Here is a 14966-nt window from a genome sequence, read left to right as displayed (position 1 = left end):
TTTTTAGGGCCTTCCTCTGACACCGCCTGGTGTAGAGATCCTGTGATGTACTGGGCCGTACGCACTACCCTCTGAAGTGCCTTGCGGTCAGAGGCCGAGCAATTGCCGTACCAGGCAGTGATGCAACCAGTCAGGATGCTCTCGATGTTGCAGCTGTAGAACCTTTTGAGGATCTCAGGACCCATGCCAAATCTTTTTAGTTTCCTGAGGGGGAATAGGCTTTGTCATGACCTCTTCACGACTGTCTTGGTGTGTTTGGACCATTCTAGTTTGTTGATGTGGGCACCAAGGAACTTGAAGCTCTCAACCTGCTCCACTACAGCCCCGTCGATGAGAATGGGGGCGTGCTCGGTCCTCCTTTTCCTGTAGTCCACAATCATCTCCTTAGTCTTGGTTACGTTGAGGGAGAGGTTGTTATTCTGGCACCACCCGGCCAGGTCTCTGACCTCCTCCCTATAGGCTTTCTCGTCGTTGATCAGGCCTACCACTGTTGTTTCATCACAAGGACTGACTCAACATATCAAGTTATTGCAGAAGACATTTTGTTTATGACGAAATGAAATACAAATGAAATAAGTGATTTTCATGAAACCAGGTGTAACCATGGCAGTAGCAAATTGAGTTAGAAAACCATGATGCATCGGCAACAATCAACTATCATTCTAAAGACGAAGATGCCTAGTTTATGGCACGGTGTCTTATTTCAAATCAATTGCACTTACCTATACTGTTGTTAGATATCCCAAGACAGTACATTTTAATGTGAATGCTACCATGATTACAGATAGTCCTGAATGAATCGTGAGAAAGTTACAAGACATGCTAACGTCTCACTATTACAATAACAGGGGAGGTTAGCATTTCATATCATACCCCCAAGACATGCTAACGTCTCACCATTACAATAACAGGGGAGGTTAGCGTTTTATATCATACCCCCAAGACATGCTAACCTCTCACCATTACAATAACAGGGGAGGTTAGCATTTTATATCATACCCCCAAGACATGCTAACCTCTCACCATTACAATAACAGGGGAGGTTAGCATTTTATATCATACCCCCAAGACATGCTAACCTCTCACCATTACAATAACAGGGGAGGTTAGCATTTTATATCATACCCCCAAGACATGCTAACCTCTCACCATTACAATAACAGGGGAGGTTAGCATTTTATATCATACCCCCAAGACATGCTAACCTCTCACCATTACAATAACAGGGGAGGTTAGCATTTTATATCATACCCCCAAGACATGCTAACCTCTCACCATTACAATAACAGGGGAGGTTAGCATTTTATATCATACCCCCAAGACATGCTAACCTCTCACCATTACAATAACAGGGGAGGTTAGCATTTTATATCATACCCCCGAAGACATGCTAACCTCTCACCATTACAATAACAGGGGAGGTTAGCATTTTATATCATACCCCCAAGACATGCTAACCTCTCACCATTACAATAACAGGGGAGGTTAGCATTTTATATCATACCCCCAAGACATGCTAACCTCTCACCATTACAATAACAGGGGAGGTTAGCATTTTATATCATACCCGCAAGACGTGCTAACGTCTCACCATTACAATAACAGGGGAGGTTAGCATTTTATATCATACCCCCAAGACGTGCTAACGTCTCACCATTACAATAACAGGGGAGGTTAGCATTTTATATCATACCCGCAAGACATGCTAACGTCTCACCATTACAATAACAGGGGAGGTTAGAATTTTATATCATACCCCAAGACATGCTAACCTCTCACCATTACAATAACAGGGGAGGTTAGCATTTTATATCATACCCGCAAGACGTGCTAACGTCTCACCATTACAATAACAGGGGAGGTTAGCATTTTATATCATACCCCCAAGACATGCTAACCTCTCACCATTACAATAACAGGGGAGGTTAGCATTTTATATCATACCCGCAAGACATGCTAACCTCTCACCATTACAATAACAGGGGAGGTTAGCATTTTATATCATACCCCCAAGACATGCTAACCTCTCACCATTACAATAACAGGGGAGGTTAGCATTTTAGAGGGGTATGATTATTAGATTTTAGATTTTAGTTTTTAGTCATTTAGCAGACGCTCTTATCCAGAGCGACTTACAAATTGGTGCATTCACCTATAATATCCAGTGGAACAACCACTTTACAATAGTGCATCTAAATATTTTAAGGGGGGGGTTAGAAGGATTACTTTATCCTATCCCAGGTATTCCTTGAAGAGGTGGGGTTTCAGGTGTCTCCGGAAGGTGGTGATTGACTCCGCTGTCCTGGCGTCGTGAGGGAGCTTGTTCCACCATTGGGGTGCCAGAGCAGCGAACAGTTTTGACTGGGCTGAGCGGGAACTGTGCTTCCTCAGAGGTAGGGAGGCGAGCAGGCCAGAGGTGGATGAACGGAGTGCCCTTGTTTGGGTGCAGGGCCTGATCAGAGCCTGAAGGTACGGAGGTGCCGTTCCCCTCACAGCTCCGTAGGCAAGCACCATGGTCTTGTAGCGGATGCGAGCTTCGACTGGAAGCCAGTGGAGAGAGCGGAGGAGCGGGGTGACGTGAGAGAACTTGGGAAGGTTGAACACCAGACGGGCTGCGGCGTTCTGGATGAGTTGTAGGGGTTTAATGGCACAGGCAGGGAGCCCAGCCAACAGCGAGTTGCAGTAATCCAGACGGGAGATGACAAGTGCCTGGATTAGGACACTAGGCATATTAATGCCTCTAACTTTCTCACTCATCATTATTCACAATTCATTCAGGATTATCTGTAATCATGGTAGCGTCCACAAAAATGTGTCACTGTCCCAATACTTTTGGAGTTCACTGTAAATTACAAAATACATTTGAATCATTTAATTGTAAATGCACTATATATACAAAAGTATGTGAAGTGGTAGGCTACACAAGCTCACAGAACAGGATCGGTGGTTGCTGAAGCACGTAAAAGCCCTCTCCTTGGTTACAACACTCACTACTGAGTTCCAAACTGCCTCTGGAAGCAACGTTAGCGCAAGAACTGTTCATCGGGAGCTTCATGAAATGGGTTTCCATGGCTGAGTAGCCGCACACAAGCCTAAGATCACCATGCGCAATGCCAAGCGTCGGCTGGTGTGGTGTAAAGCTCGCCGCCTTTGGACTCATCTCCACACGTTCTCTGGAGTGATGAATCACGCTTCACCATCTGGCAGTCCAGTGGATGAATCTGGGTTTGGCGGATGCCAGGAGAACGCTACCCGCCCGAATGCATAGTGCCAACTGTAAAGTTTGATGGAGGAGGAATAATGGTCTTGGGCTGTTTGTCATGGTTTGGGACCCTTAGTTCCAGTGAAGGTAAATCTTAATGCTACGGCTTACGATGACATTGTAGATGATTTGTGGCAACGGTTTTAGGGCTGTGACGGTAGCTGAATAAACCATGTAACTGACAGTTATGGTTGAAGACTGTCATGAAAATAAAATAACTGTCAGAACACTTTCTAAATAAGCCTACATCCATTTCGGATGTTTTTCAAATGTTATTCTTAACTTTTATTTTCTTGTAGATAAACTTGACCTAATAACATGAGTGTTTACCAATGGTTATAATCAATTGTTTTGCTAACTTAGTCTGTGTATTAAACGTTCTACATCCTCGTCTTTCCAACTGTCTTTTGACGCAGGGTCATGTAATACGCTAGATGCTCAGGAGTGTAGAGCGCTATGGCACTTCAGTAAAACCAAAAAAACTCAAATGGAGGTGTGGACTTTCTTTTATACGATGCACGTTTTCATTGCTTGTTAGTAAATATGTGTCCTAACTGTTGATTATTTATTCAACAGCAGTGGACAAGGTTGTTCTGGCTCTGAGGGCTATAGGCTAATGCGCTAATGTTGTGTCAAATGGACAATGCGCCAATCCTCTCCAACCTGGCCTGGTATTATTTGATACTGAATATTTTCTTTATTTATAGAGCAATCAACACTGATCGACCAGTCGACTAAATGGGGTCAGCCCTAGTGTGTGTGTGTGAGGGGTTGTGTGTGTGTGTGTGTGTGTGTGTGAGAGCGAGGTTGAGATTGTGGGTTGGGGTTGAGTGTGTGTGTGTGTGTGTGTGAGGGGTTGAGTGTGTGAGGTGGTGGGAGGGGGTTTGAGGGTGTGTGTATTTGAGTAGCTTTGATGTGGCTGAAAGAAGGGATGGGCAGGGTACCCCCCTGTTTGCACTCTTAACACACAATCTCCCTCTCCATATCTCTCTCTCTCTCCATCCCCCTATCCCTTCCTCCCCTCCCTCCATATGTCTCTCTCTCTCTCCATCCCCCTATCCCTCCCCCCTCCCTCCATTCCCCTCCCTCCATATCTCTCTCTCTCTCTCTCCATCCCCCTATCCCTTCCTCCCCTCCCTCTCCATATCTCTCTCTCTCTCCATCCCCCTATCCCTCCCCCCTCCCTCCATTCACGTACACAATGAGCGCCTGTTGACCGTTCCGACAGAGCGACTCGTTGGGGAAAATGTGAAGACAAGTTTTCCTCTCCTTCTCAAGAGGATGGAGGGAGGGAGGGAGGGAGGGAGGAAGAATGGATGGAATAGGTTATGGAGACCTAGGGGGAGATGGATGGAGGGGAGGGAGGGAGGGAGGGAGATGGATGGAGGGAGATGGATGGATGGAGAGGCCTGGAGGGAGATGGATAGATGGAGAGGCCTGGAGGGAGGGAGATGGATGGAGGGCCTGGAGGGAGATGGATGGAGAGGCCTGGAGGGAGATGGATGGAGAGGCCTGGATGGATGGAGAGGCCTGGATGGATGGAGAGGCCTGGATGGAGGGAGGGAGATGGATGGAGGGAGGGAGATGGAGGGAGGGAGATGGATGGAGAGGCCTGGAGGGAGATGGATGGAGAGGCCTGGATGGATGGAGGGAGAATGGAGGGAGGGAGATGGATGGAGACCTGGAGGGAGATGGATGGAGAGGCCTGGATGGATGGAGGGAGATGGATGGAGGGAGATGGAGGGAGATGGATGGAGAGGCCTGGAGGGAGATGGATGGAGAGGCCTGGAGGGAGATGGATGGAGAGGCCTGGAGGGAGATGGATGGAGAGGCCTGGATGGATGGAGGGAGATGGAGGGAGGGAGATGGAGGGAGATGGATGGAGAGGCCTGGAGGGAGATGGATGGAGAGGCCTGGAGGGAGATGGATGGAGAGGCCTGGAGGGAGATGGATGGAGAGGCCTGGAGGGATGGATGGAGATGGAGGGAGGGAGATGGATGGAGAGGCCTGGATGGAGGGAGATGGATGGAGAGGCCTGGATGGAGGGAGATGGATGGAGAGGCCTGGATGGAGGGAGATGGAGGGAGGGAGATGCAGGGAGGGAGGGAGATGGATGGAGAGGCCTGGAGGGAGAGGGATGGAGAGGCCTGGAGGGAGGGAGAGGCCTGGAGGGATGGAGAGGCCTGGAGAGAGAGGGAGGGAGGGAGAGGGATGGAGAGGCCGATTGGCTTTAGGGGGAGTGTGGAGTGGGAATGGAACAGAATTATGGGGCAGTGGCACTTAAATCACACTGCCTGCCAGACAGACAGACAGACAGACAGACCTTGGAATATAGCGGCTCGTTCATAGGAGAAGCACAGTGTGAATGGGCCTGCCCACTAATTCTGACCCAGGGTATTACCCACCTTTGAACCTAGGCTAAAACCCACTGACCGAGCAGGCTATGGACAGAGACTCTAGAAACCCTGCCTCCCACCCCCGGGCTGTGAGACAAGTGCACAGCTGGACTTACCACTGGCCAGGTAGGAGTAGGTGACTGTCTGGCCAGGTGGGGGTAGGTGACTGTCTGGCCAGGTGGGGGTAGGTGACTGTCTGGCCAGGTGGGGGTAGGTGACTGTCTGGCCGGGTGGGGGTAGGTGACTGTCTGGCCAGGTGGGGTAGGTGACTGTCTGGCCAGGTGGGGGTAGGTGACTGTCTGGCCAGGTGGGGGTAGGTGACTGTCTGGCCAGGTGGGGGTAGGTGACTGTCTGGCCAGGTGGGGGTAGGTGACTGTCTGGCCAGGTGGGGGTAGGTGACTGTCTGGCCAGGTGGGGGTAGGTGACTGTCTGGCCAGGTAGGAGTAGGTGACTGTCTGGCCAGGTGGGGGTCGGTGACTGTCTGGCCAGGTGGGGGTCGGTGACTGTCTGGCCAGGTGGGGGTAGGTGACTGTCTGGCCAGGTGGGGGTAGGTGACTGTCTGGCCAGGTGGGGGTAGGTGACTGTCTGGCCAGGTGGGGGTAGGTGACTGTCTGGCCAGGTGGGGGTCGGTGACTGTCTGGCCGGGGGGTCGGTGACTGTCTGGCCAGGTGGGGGTATGTGGGTGGGGGGTAGGTGACTGTCTAGCCAGGTGGGGGTATATGGGTGGGGGTAGGTGACTGTCTAGCCAGGTGGGGGTATGTGGGTGGGGGGTAGGTGACTGTCTGGCCAGGTGGGGGGTGTAGGTGACTGTCTGGCCAGGTGGGGGTATGTGGGTGGGGGTAGGTGACTGTCTGGCCAGGTGGGGGTATGTGGGTGGGAGGTAGGTGACTGTCTGGCCAGGTGGGGGTATGTGGGTGGGAGGTGGGTGACTGTCTGGCCAGGTGGGGGTATGTGGGTGGGAGGTGGGTGACTGTCTGGCCAGGTGGGGGTATGTGGGTTGGGACTGTAGGTGACTGTCTGGCCAGGTGGGGGTATGTGGGTGGGGGTGGGTGACTGTCTGGCCAGGTGGGGGTATGTGGGTGGGGGGTGGGTGACTGTCTGGCCAGGTGGGGGTATGTGGGTTGGGACTATAGGTGACTGTCTAGCCAGGTGGGGGTATGTGGGTTGGGACTGTAGGTGACTGTCTGGCCAGGTGAGGGTATGTGAGTGGGTGGTGTAGGTGTGTGTCTGGCCAGATGTGAGTGGGGGGTGTAGGTGTGTGTCTGGCCAGATGTGGGTGGGGGGTGTAGGTGTGTGTCTGGCCAGATGTGGATGGGGGGTGTAGGCGTCTGTCTGGCCAGATGTGAGTGGGGGGTGTAGGCGTCTGTCTGGCCAGATGTGAGTTGGGGGTGTAGGCGTCTGTCTGGCCAGATGTGAGTGGGGGGTGTAGGTGTCTGTCTGGCCAGATGTGAGTGGGGGTGTAGGTGTGTGTCTGGCCAGATGTGGGTGGGGGGTGTAGGTGTGTGTCTGGCCAGGTGAGACGGATGTCTCCTGCCCACCAGGGCTATTTGGTGAAGACACAGCAGGAGGGAGAGCTAGAGGTGCACATACACACAGAGAGAGAGGAAACATCACGTAACATTAAACTAGGCATGGTACATATAGGTTATAACATTAAACTAGGCATGGTACATATAGCCTATAACATTAAACTAGGCATGGTACATATAGCCTATAACATTAAACTAGGCATGGTACATATAGGTTATAACATTAAACTAGGCATGGTACATATAGCCTGTAACATTAAACTAGGCATGGTACATATAGCCTATAACATTAAACTAGGCATGGTACATATAGCCTATAACATTAAACTAGGCATGGTACATATAGCCTATAACATTAAACTAGGCATGGTACATATAGCCTATAACATTAAACTAGGCATGGTACATATAGGTTATAACATTAAACTAGGCATGGTACATATAGCCTGTAACATTAAACTAGGCATGGTACATATAGCCTATAACATTAAACTAGGCATGGTACATATAGCCTATAACATTAAACTAGGCATGGTACATATAGCCTGTAACATTAAACTAGGCATGGCACATATAGCCTATAACATTAAACTAGGCATGGCACATATAGCCTATAACATTAAACTAGGCATGGTACATATAGCCTATAACATTAAACTAGGCATGGTACATATAGCCTGTAACATTAAACTAGGCATGGTACATATAGCCTGTAACATTAAACTAGGCATGGTACATATAGCCTGTAACATTAAACTAGGCATGGTACATATAGCCTGTAACATTAAACTAGGCATGGTACATATAGCCTATAACATTAAACTAGGCATGGTACATATAGCCTGTAACATTAAACTAGGCATGGTACATATAGCCTATAACATTAAACTAGGCATGGTACATATAGCCTATAACATTAAACTAGGCATGGTACATATAGCCTGTAACATTAAACTAGGCATGGTACATATAGGCTATAACATTAAACTAGGCATGGTACATATAGCCTATAACATTAAACTAGGCATGGCACATATAGCCTATAACATGGTACTGTGAAAACATCACACGTATGATATGATCATGTCTACTGTGGCTAGGTCTAGCTGATGATGAGATGCCCTTCTCTCAAACACTCTCACTAGGGCTAATACACTCTCACTAGGGCTAACACTAGGGCTAATAGGCTCTCACTAGGGCTAATACGCTCTCACTGGGGCTAACACTAGGGCTAATAGGCTCTCACTAGGGCTAATACGCTCTCACTGGGGCTAACACTAGGGCTAATAGGCTCTCACTAGGGCTAATAGGCTCTCACTAGGGCTAATTGGCTCTCACTAGGGCTAATAGGCTCTCACTAGGGCTAATAGGCTCTCACTAGGGCTAATAGGCTCTCACTAGGGCTAATTGGCTCTCACTAGGGCTAATTGGCTCTCACTAGGGCTAATTGGCTCTCACTAGGGCTAATAGGCTCTCACTAGGGCTAATAGGCTCTCACTAGGGCTAATAGGCTCTCACTAGGGCTAATATATTCACACAGGCTCTGTGCAGTCATAGGTTGGCCATGATTTGGTGTTGCATCTCTATCACACACAGCCCAAATAAAGTTTGTCAGTTTACCAGCACGTATTACTCAAAACCAGAACTGGTTCCATGACCTGATGAGTACCACAACCTGCTGTATAATCAGATCCTCTTTCTTTCTTCTGTCCTCTCTCTTTCATCCTTCTCCTCTTCCTCTCCTCCTCCTCCTCCTCTCTCTATTGTTCCTTTCTCTCTGTCCATGTTTACCTTTTCGATACCATTAACAACCCTTTTTAGCCGAACCCTCTTCTCCACATACTCGTGTGTGTGTGTGTGTGCGTGTGCGTGCGCATGTATTTGTGTCTGAGGATACGTGTTTGTAGAAGTGCTTCCCGGGGCGAGTTACCCTCTTTGGGTCACTGCCCCCCCACCCCTCCCACAGCTGAACTGATACAGTAACAAAAGAAGATAACCCCTCCTTACCAGCAGTGCGGTCCTGTCACACGGTCCGGCACTAAACAGAAGCTTCCACCTCTCCCACAGGGCTAGTGGAGAGGGATCTCATAGGTTCTGAGTATCATCACCACAAACGTCTGCCTCCCTATCTCTGAAGACACACAACACAAGACACCATTTTGCCCTAGAGACTCACTGAGACAAGTCCTTGGTGCTGGCAACCATAACAAACACAACCAGATCATCATCCTCTGAAGAAGCTATCAGGTTAGCCTGGCCCAAGGTCTCTATGTGAAGAAGCTATCAGGTTAGCCTGGTCCCAGGTCTCTATGTGAAGAAGCTATCAGGTTAGCCTGGTCCCAGATCTCTATGTGAAGAAGCTATCAGGTTAGCCTGGCCCCAGATCTCAATGTGAAGAAGTTAGCCTGGTCCCAGATCTCTATGTGAAGAAGCTATCAGGTTAGCCTGGTCCCATATCTCTATGTGAAGAAGCTATCAGGTTAGCCTGGTCCCAGATCTCTATGTGAAGAAGTTAGCCTGGTCCCAGATCTCTATGTGAAGAAGTTAGCCTGGTCCCAGATCTTTATGTGAAGAAGCTATCAGGTTAGCCTGGTCCCAGATCTCTATGTGAAGAAGTTAGCCTGGTCCCAGATCTCTATGTGAAGAAGCTATCAGGTTAGCCTGGTCCCAGATCTCTATGTGAAGAAGCTATCAGGTTAGCTTGGTCCCAGATCTCTATGTGAAGAAGTTAGCCTGGTCCCAGATCTCTATGTGAAGAAGTTAGCCTGGTCCCAGATCTCTATGTGAAGAAGCTATCAGGTTAGCCTGGTCCCAGATCTCTATGTGAAGAAGCTATCAGGTTAGCCTGGTCCCAGATCTCTATGTGAAGAAGCTATCAGGTTAGCCTGGTCCCATATCTCTATGTGAAGAAGCTATCAGGTTAGCCTGGTCCCATATCTCTATGTGAAGAAGCTATCAGGTTAGCCTGGTCCCAGATCTCTATGTGAAGAAGCTATCAGGTTAGCCTGGTCCCAGATCTCTATGTGAAGAAGCTATCAGGTTAGCCTGGTCCCAGATCTCTATGTGAAGAAGTTAGCCTGGTCCCAGATCTCTATGTGAAGAAGCTATCAGGTTAGCCTGGTCCCATATCTCTATGTGAAGAAGCTATCAGGTTAGCTTGGTCCCAGATCTCTATGTGAAGAAGTTAGCCTGGTCCCAGATCTCTATGTGAAGAAGTTAGCCTGGTCCCAGATCTCTATGTGAAGAAGCTATCAGGTTAGCCTGGTCCCAGATCTCTATGTGAAGAAGCTATCAGGTTAGCCTGGTCCCAGATCTCTATGTGAAGAAGCTATCAGGTTAGCCTGGTCCCAGATCTCTATGTGAAGAAGTTAGCCTGGTCCCAGATCTCTATGTGAAGAAGCTATCAGGTTAGCCTGGTCCCAGATCTCTATGTGAAGAAGTTAGCCTGGTCCCAGATCTCTATGTGAAGAAGCTATCAGGTTAGCTTGGTCCCAGATCTCTATGTGAAGAAGTTAGCCTGGTCCCAGATCTCTATGTGAAGAAGTTAGCCTGGTCCCAGATCTCTATGTGAAGAAGCTATCAGGTTAGCCTGGTCCCATATCTCTATGTGAAGAAGCTATCAGGTTAGCCTGGTCCCAGATCTCTATGTGAAGAAGTTAGCCTGGTCCCAGATCTCTATGTGAAGAAGCTATCAGGTTAGCCAGGCTAGCTGTGAGAGAACCTCAGTATGGAGTACACCACAAAACAACATGGGCCAGATGTTGACTGTCTAGTGTGTCTCAGTGTCACAGCCCTTGTTCATGGTGGGGGTGGGACGGGGGGTCTGGTGGGGTGTGGGATGGGGGGTCTGGTGTGTCAATGGGGTGGCGGAGGGTGTAGACGGAGTGACGGTACCTGGAATGTCGCTGGGGTCACAGTGAACGCCGTTGCCATGGGAGTAATGTGTCTTTGGAAGCGTTGTTGACTGCTGGGTCGGTCCGCTCCACTGAAGGAGTTCACACAGCGCCGGAAACGTCCCCTAGCACCCTCGCTAGTTTGGGGACACTGGGGGGTAAAGGGGTTGCAGTCTACCCTGCCCATTTCCCATGGTTCCCATGGGTACTCCCCACCCCTGTGTGGCCAACCTGTGGCCTGGAGGGTTGTGGGAGATTTAGAGATGGTTAAACAGTTCTAATGGGAATTCCAAGAACATTTACAAGAAACAAATGTCAATAAGATGAGATGTAACAAAATGTAATTGTTGAGGGAAGACTAGCAGTAGATCAGTCTGAGCAGTGGAGGGAGGAGGGAGCACCTCAGTCACAGCCAGGGAGGCCTGCTGGTCCACAGCCAGGGAGGCCTGCTGGTCCACAGCCAGGGAGGCCTGCTGGTCCACAGCCAGGGAGGCCTGCTGGTCCACAGCCAGGGAGGCCTGCTGGTCCACAGCCAGGGAGGCCTGCTGGTCCACAGCCAGGGAGGCCTGCTGGTCCACAGCCAGGGAGGCCTGCTGGTCATATCACAGCTGATATGGCTGTAGTCCATTGTCAGATGGCACACACCCATGTTGTTTTACTAAATGTGTGTTTGTGTTTTCCAGCGTGGTGGAGATTCTGCTGGAGTCTGGGGCTGATCCTAACGCAGGAGACGACTTCAACAACGTCTATGACACATCCAGAGAGAAGGGCATTCACTCACTGGAAGGTAACTATGACATTCATCCATCCTCCTAACCCCCCAACTCAGAGACGAGCTGGAGCATCCTCCTAACCCCCCAACTCAGAGACGAGCTGGAGCATCCTCCTAACCCCCCAACTCAGAGACGAGCTGGAGTGTTTCTTACACCCCTGATGATGTTGCAGATAGATAGATGGACATATACACCCACCCACAGTGGGCCCTGGTCATTAGTTTGTTATTACATAGATGAATTCTAACTGTAGACACAGACATTATGAGACCCTCTCATATTTGCATATATGTAAGAGTTTCATTTGTTCCCTATTTATTTATTTTATTTATTTATTTTCTGGTGGAGGCGTTGTTTTATTTGTTTTCTATGGAAACACACACAAACACACACATACACACACACACACACACACACAGACTCAGCCTCTGCTGGCTCTGCAGACATATTTATATGTGATATGTATATTGCACACATTTATATAGCTGTCAGCTTTGGGTCCACGCGGGGCGGCGTTGCACGGGGAATCATTTCCCAGACGCACGCTGATAGATGGGCTAGGCGGGCCTGCGCGACGCTTTATTGAGTTTGCTGTGATTATCCCTCTCAGACATCCATACACACACCGGCCAGCCTGTCAAAGAGAGAGGGGGAGGGAGAGGGGGGTTAGGTGATGGAGGGAGGGAGTGAAGAGACAAAGTTTCAGGGAAAGAGATGAAGGCAGACAATGAGAGGGAGAGAGTGAGTGTCGGGGAAAAGAGAGCCAGGGAGGATGACAAGTGGTGGTCGGAAGGAGAAAACTAAGTGCTGGGTAGAAAGAGAGAGGGAGGGAGAGCAAGATGGGATGGGTAGAGGGAGAGAGAGATAAAGAAGGGCTGAGTAGAGAGAGAGAAGGGCTGTGTGTGTAATAAAGAAGTGTGTAACATTAATATACATGATAGAGAGTTGTTGAACATTATCAAGGTCAATGCTTTTATTAATAAAGTAGAAACATCATGGATTCTCTCTAATGTAGAAATTAGTTTGATTCTTATAATTTTACATGAATGGAGAAGATAAAAATACAACTGATGTATTAATCTCTCTCCTTTCATTACTTCTCTCTCTCCTTCACCCTCTTTTTGTTTGTCTGTCTGTCTGTCTGTGTCAGTGTTGGTTTCCAGGGAGGATGAATTTAGTAGCAGGCTAAGTAGCAGGGCTGGTTTCCGTGGTTGCACAGCCCTACACTACGCAACGCTGGCCGACGACCCACTAGCTGTACGCATGCTGCTGGAGAAAGGTGAGTCATGCATACACACACACTGACACGCGCCCGTGCACACACACTGACACACACGCACATCATGTCCTTGAGGTGTACTTTAAGTGACTGATTGTGTTTCTGTGCTCACACCTGTCGTTGACTCGGGTCCTCTACCAAACTCACTACCCCAGGGCAGAACATCCCTCCCCTCCTACGGTCCCTCTACACACCAGTGGGTTTTAAACAAGTAAGCTCCACCCTCCCTCCAGTCCTCCCTCCAGACCTAATTGAACTCTGACCCTTGCACAGAGCCTGTCCTGGGGCAACACCACAAGAAAATAGAGAGAAACTGTGAGATTTAGACCCAACCAAATCATGAGAAAACTAAAATATCATTACTTGACACATTGGAAAGAATTAACAAAAAAACAGAGCAAACTAGAATGCTATTTGGCCCTAAACAGAGAGTACACAGTGGCAGAATACCTGACCACTGTGACTGACCCACATTTAAGGAAAGCTTTGACTATGTACAGACTCAGTGAGCATAGCCTTGCTATTGAGAAAGGCCGCCGTAGGCAGACCTGGCTCTTATGAGAAGACAGGCTATGTGCACACTGCCCACAAAATGAGATGGAAACTGAGCTGCACTTCCTAACCTCCTGCGAAATGTATGACCATATTAGAGACACATATTTCCCTCAGATTACACAGACCCACAAAGAATATGAAAAAAAAACGAATCCAATTTTGATAAACTCTCATATCTACTGGGTGAAATACCGCAGTGTGCCATCACAGCAACGGCTCTGGGAACAAATAACAACGTCAGCTAGGGAGCCAGCCAGCTAACGTTAGCTAACTAGCTAACAGTACACTTTAGCTTGAAATGAAACCACTTTCTGTCAAAATGAGAAACGTGTAATAGCTGAAAATGTAGCTAGCTAGACTATCTCCCCGTAGACATCATGGATGGACGTTTCTCCCTGTTACAGATGCCACGGTTGCCCTTAGTTTGAAGATGTAATCCGGAGACAGGTGTTTTCTCCATCTCTTTAGCTATCATACTCTAATTCCACTGATTTCAAAACTCGCTCCTCCAGAAAGTGGAGAGCAACACTTATGCAGCTCCACTACACAATATTTTTTTTTTTTTAAAGCCACATTCAACAGGATTACCAAGACAGACTAACGAGTTCAAATAGACAGAAGCCTTCAAAATGGCAGACCAATCCAAACTCCTCTCTCGGCATGTCCAGCCCACTCATTATCTCAGCCAATCATGGCTAGTGGGAAGGTTGCTCACTTTTTCTGTGGTTTAACCAACAAGGCTCTAATTTAACAATTGTATTCGTATTTACAAATGACATACATGTTTGTTATTAAGGCACATGAAAGCTCACATGTTCGAGGGGGGTTAGTGTATACATATTGAATAGTATTTTATTAGTGTGGGGGGGTTAGTGTATACATATTGAATAGTATTTTATTAGTGTGGGGGGTTAGTGTATACATATTGAATAGTATTTTATTAGTGTGGGGGGTTAGTGTATACATATTGAATAGTATTTTATTAGTGTGGGGGGTTAGTGTATACATATTGAATAGTATTTTATTAGTGTGGGGGGTTAGTGTATACATATTGAATAGTATTTTATTAGTGTGGGGGGGGTTAGTGTATACATATTGAATAGTATTTTATTAGTGTGGGGGGTTAGTGTATACATATTGAATAGTATTTTATTAGTGTGGGGGGTTAGTGTATACATATTGAATAGTATTTTATTAGTGTGGGGGGTTAGTGTATACATATTGAATAGTATTTTATTAGTGTGGGGGGTTAGTGTATACATATTGAATAGTATTTTAT

At 48.1% G+C, this 14966-nt stretch overlaps 1 protein-coding gene across 2 annotated transcripts in view; it reads left to right on the top strand.

Moving 5' to 3' along the window:
* clpb (ClpB family mitochondrial disaggregase) overlaps positions 1–14966 on the top strand; it is a 79742-nt gene that overhangs the window by 17891 nt on the left and 46885 nt on the right. For both annotated transcript variants that reach the window (XM_045724801.1, XM_045724802.1), the window contains exons 4-5: positions 11764–11867; positions 13004–13132. In XM_045724801.1, the coding sequence (XP_045580757.1) occupies positions 11764–11867; positions 13004–13132 (233 nt within the window). The remainder of the gene's footprint in view (positions 1–11763; positions 11868–13003; positions 13133–14966) is intronic.

Source organism: Salmo salar, chromosome ssa09 (genome assembly GCF_905237065.1).
Source record: "Salmo salar chromosome ssa09, Ssal_v3.1, whole genome shotgun sequence".
NCBI classification, from domain to species: domain Eukaryota; kingdom Metazoa; phylum Chordata; class Actinopteri; order Salmoniformes; family Salmonidae; genus Salmo; species Salmo salar.
The sequence above is the reverse complement of the archived record's forward strand: the minus strand, read 5'-3'. Positions and strand labels throughout refer to the sequence as shown.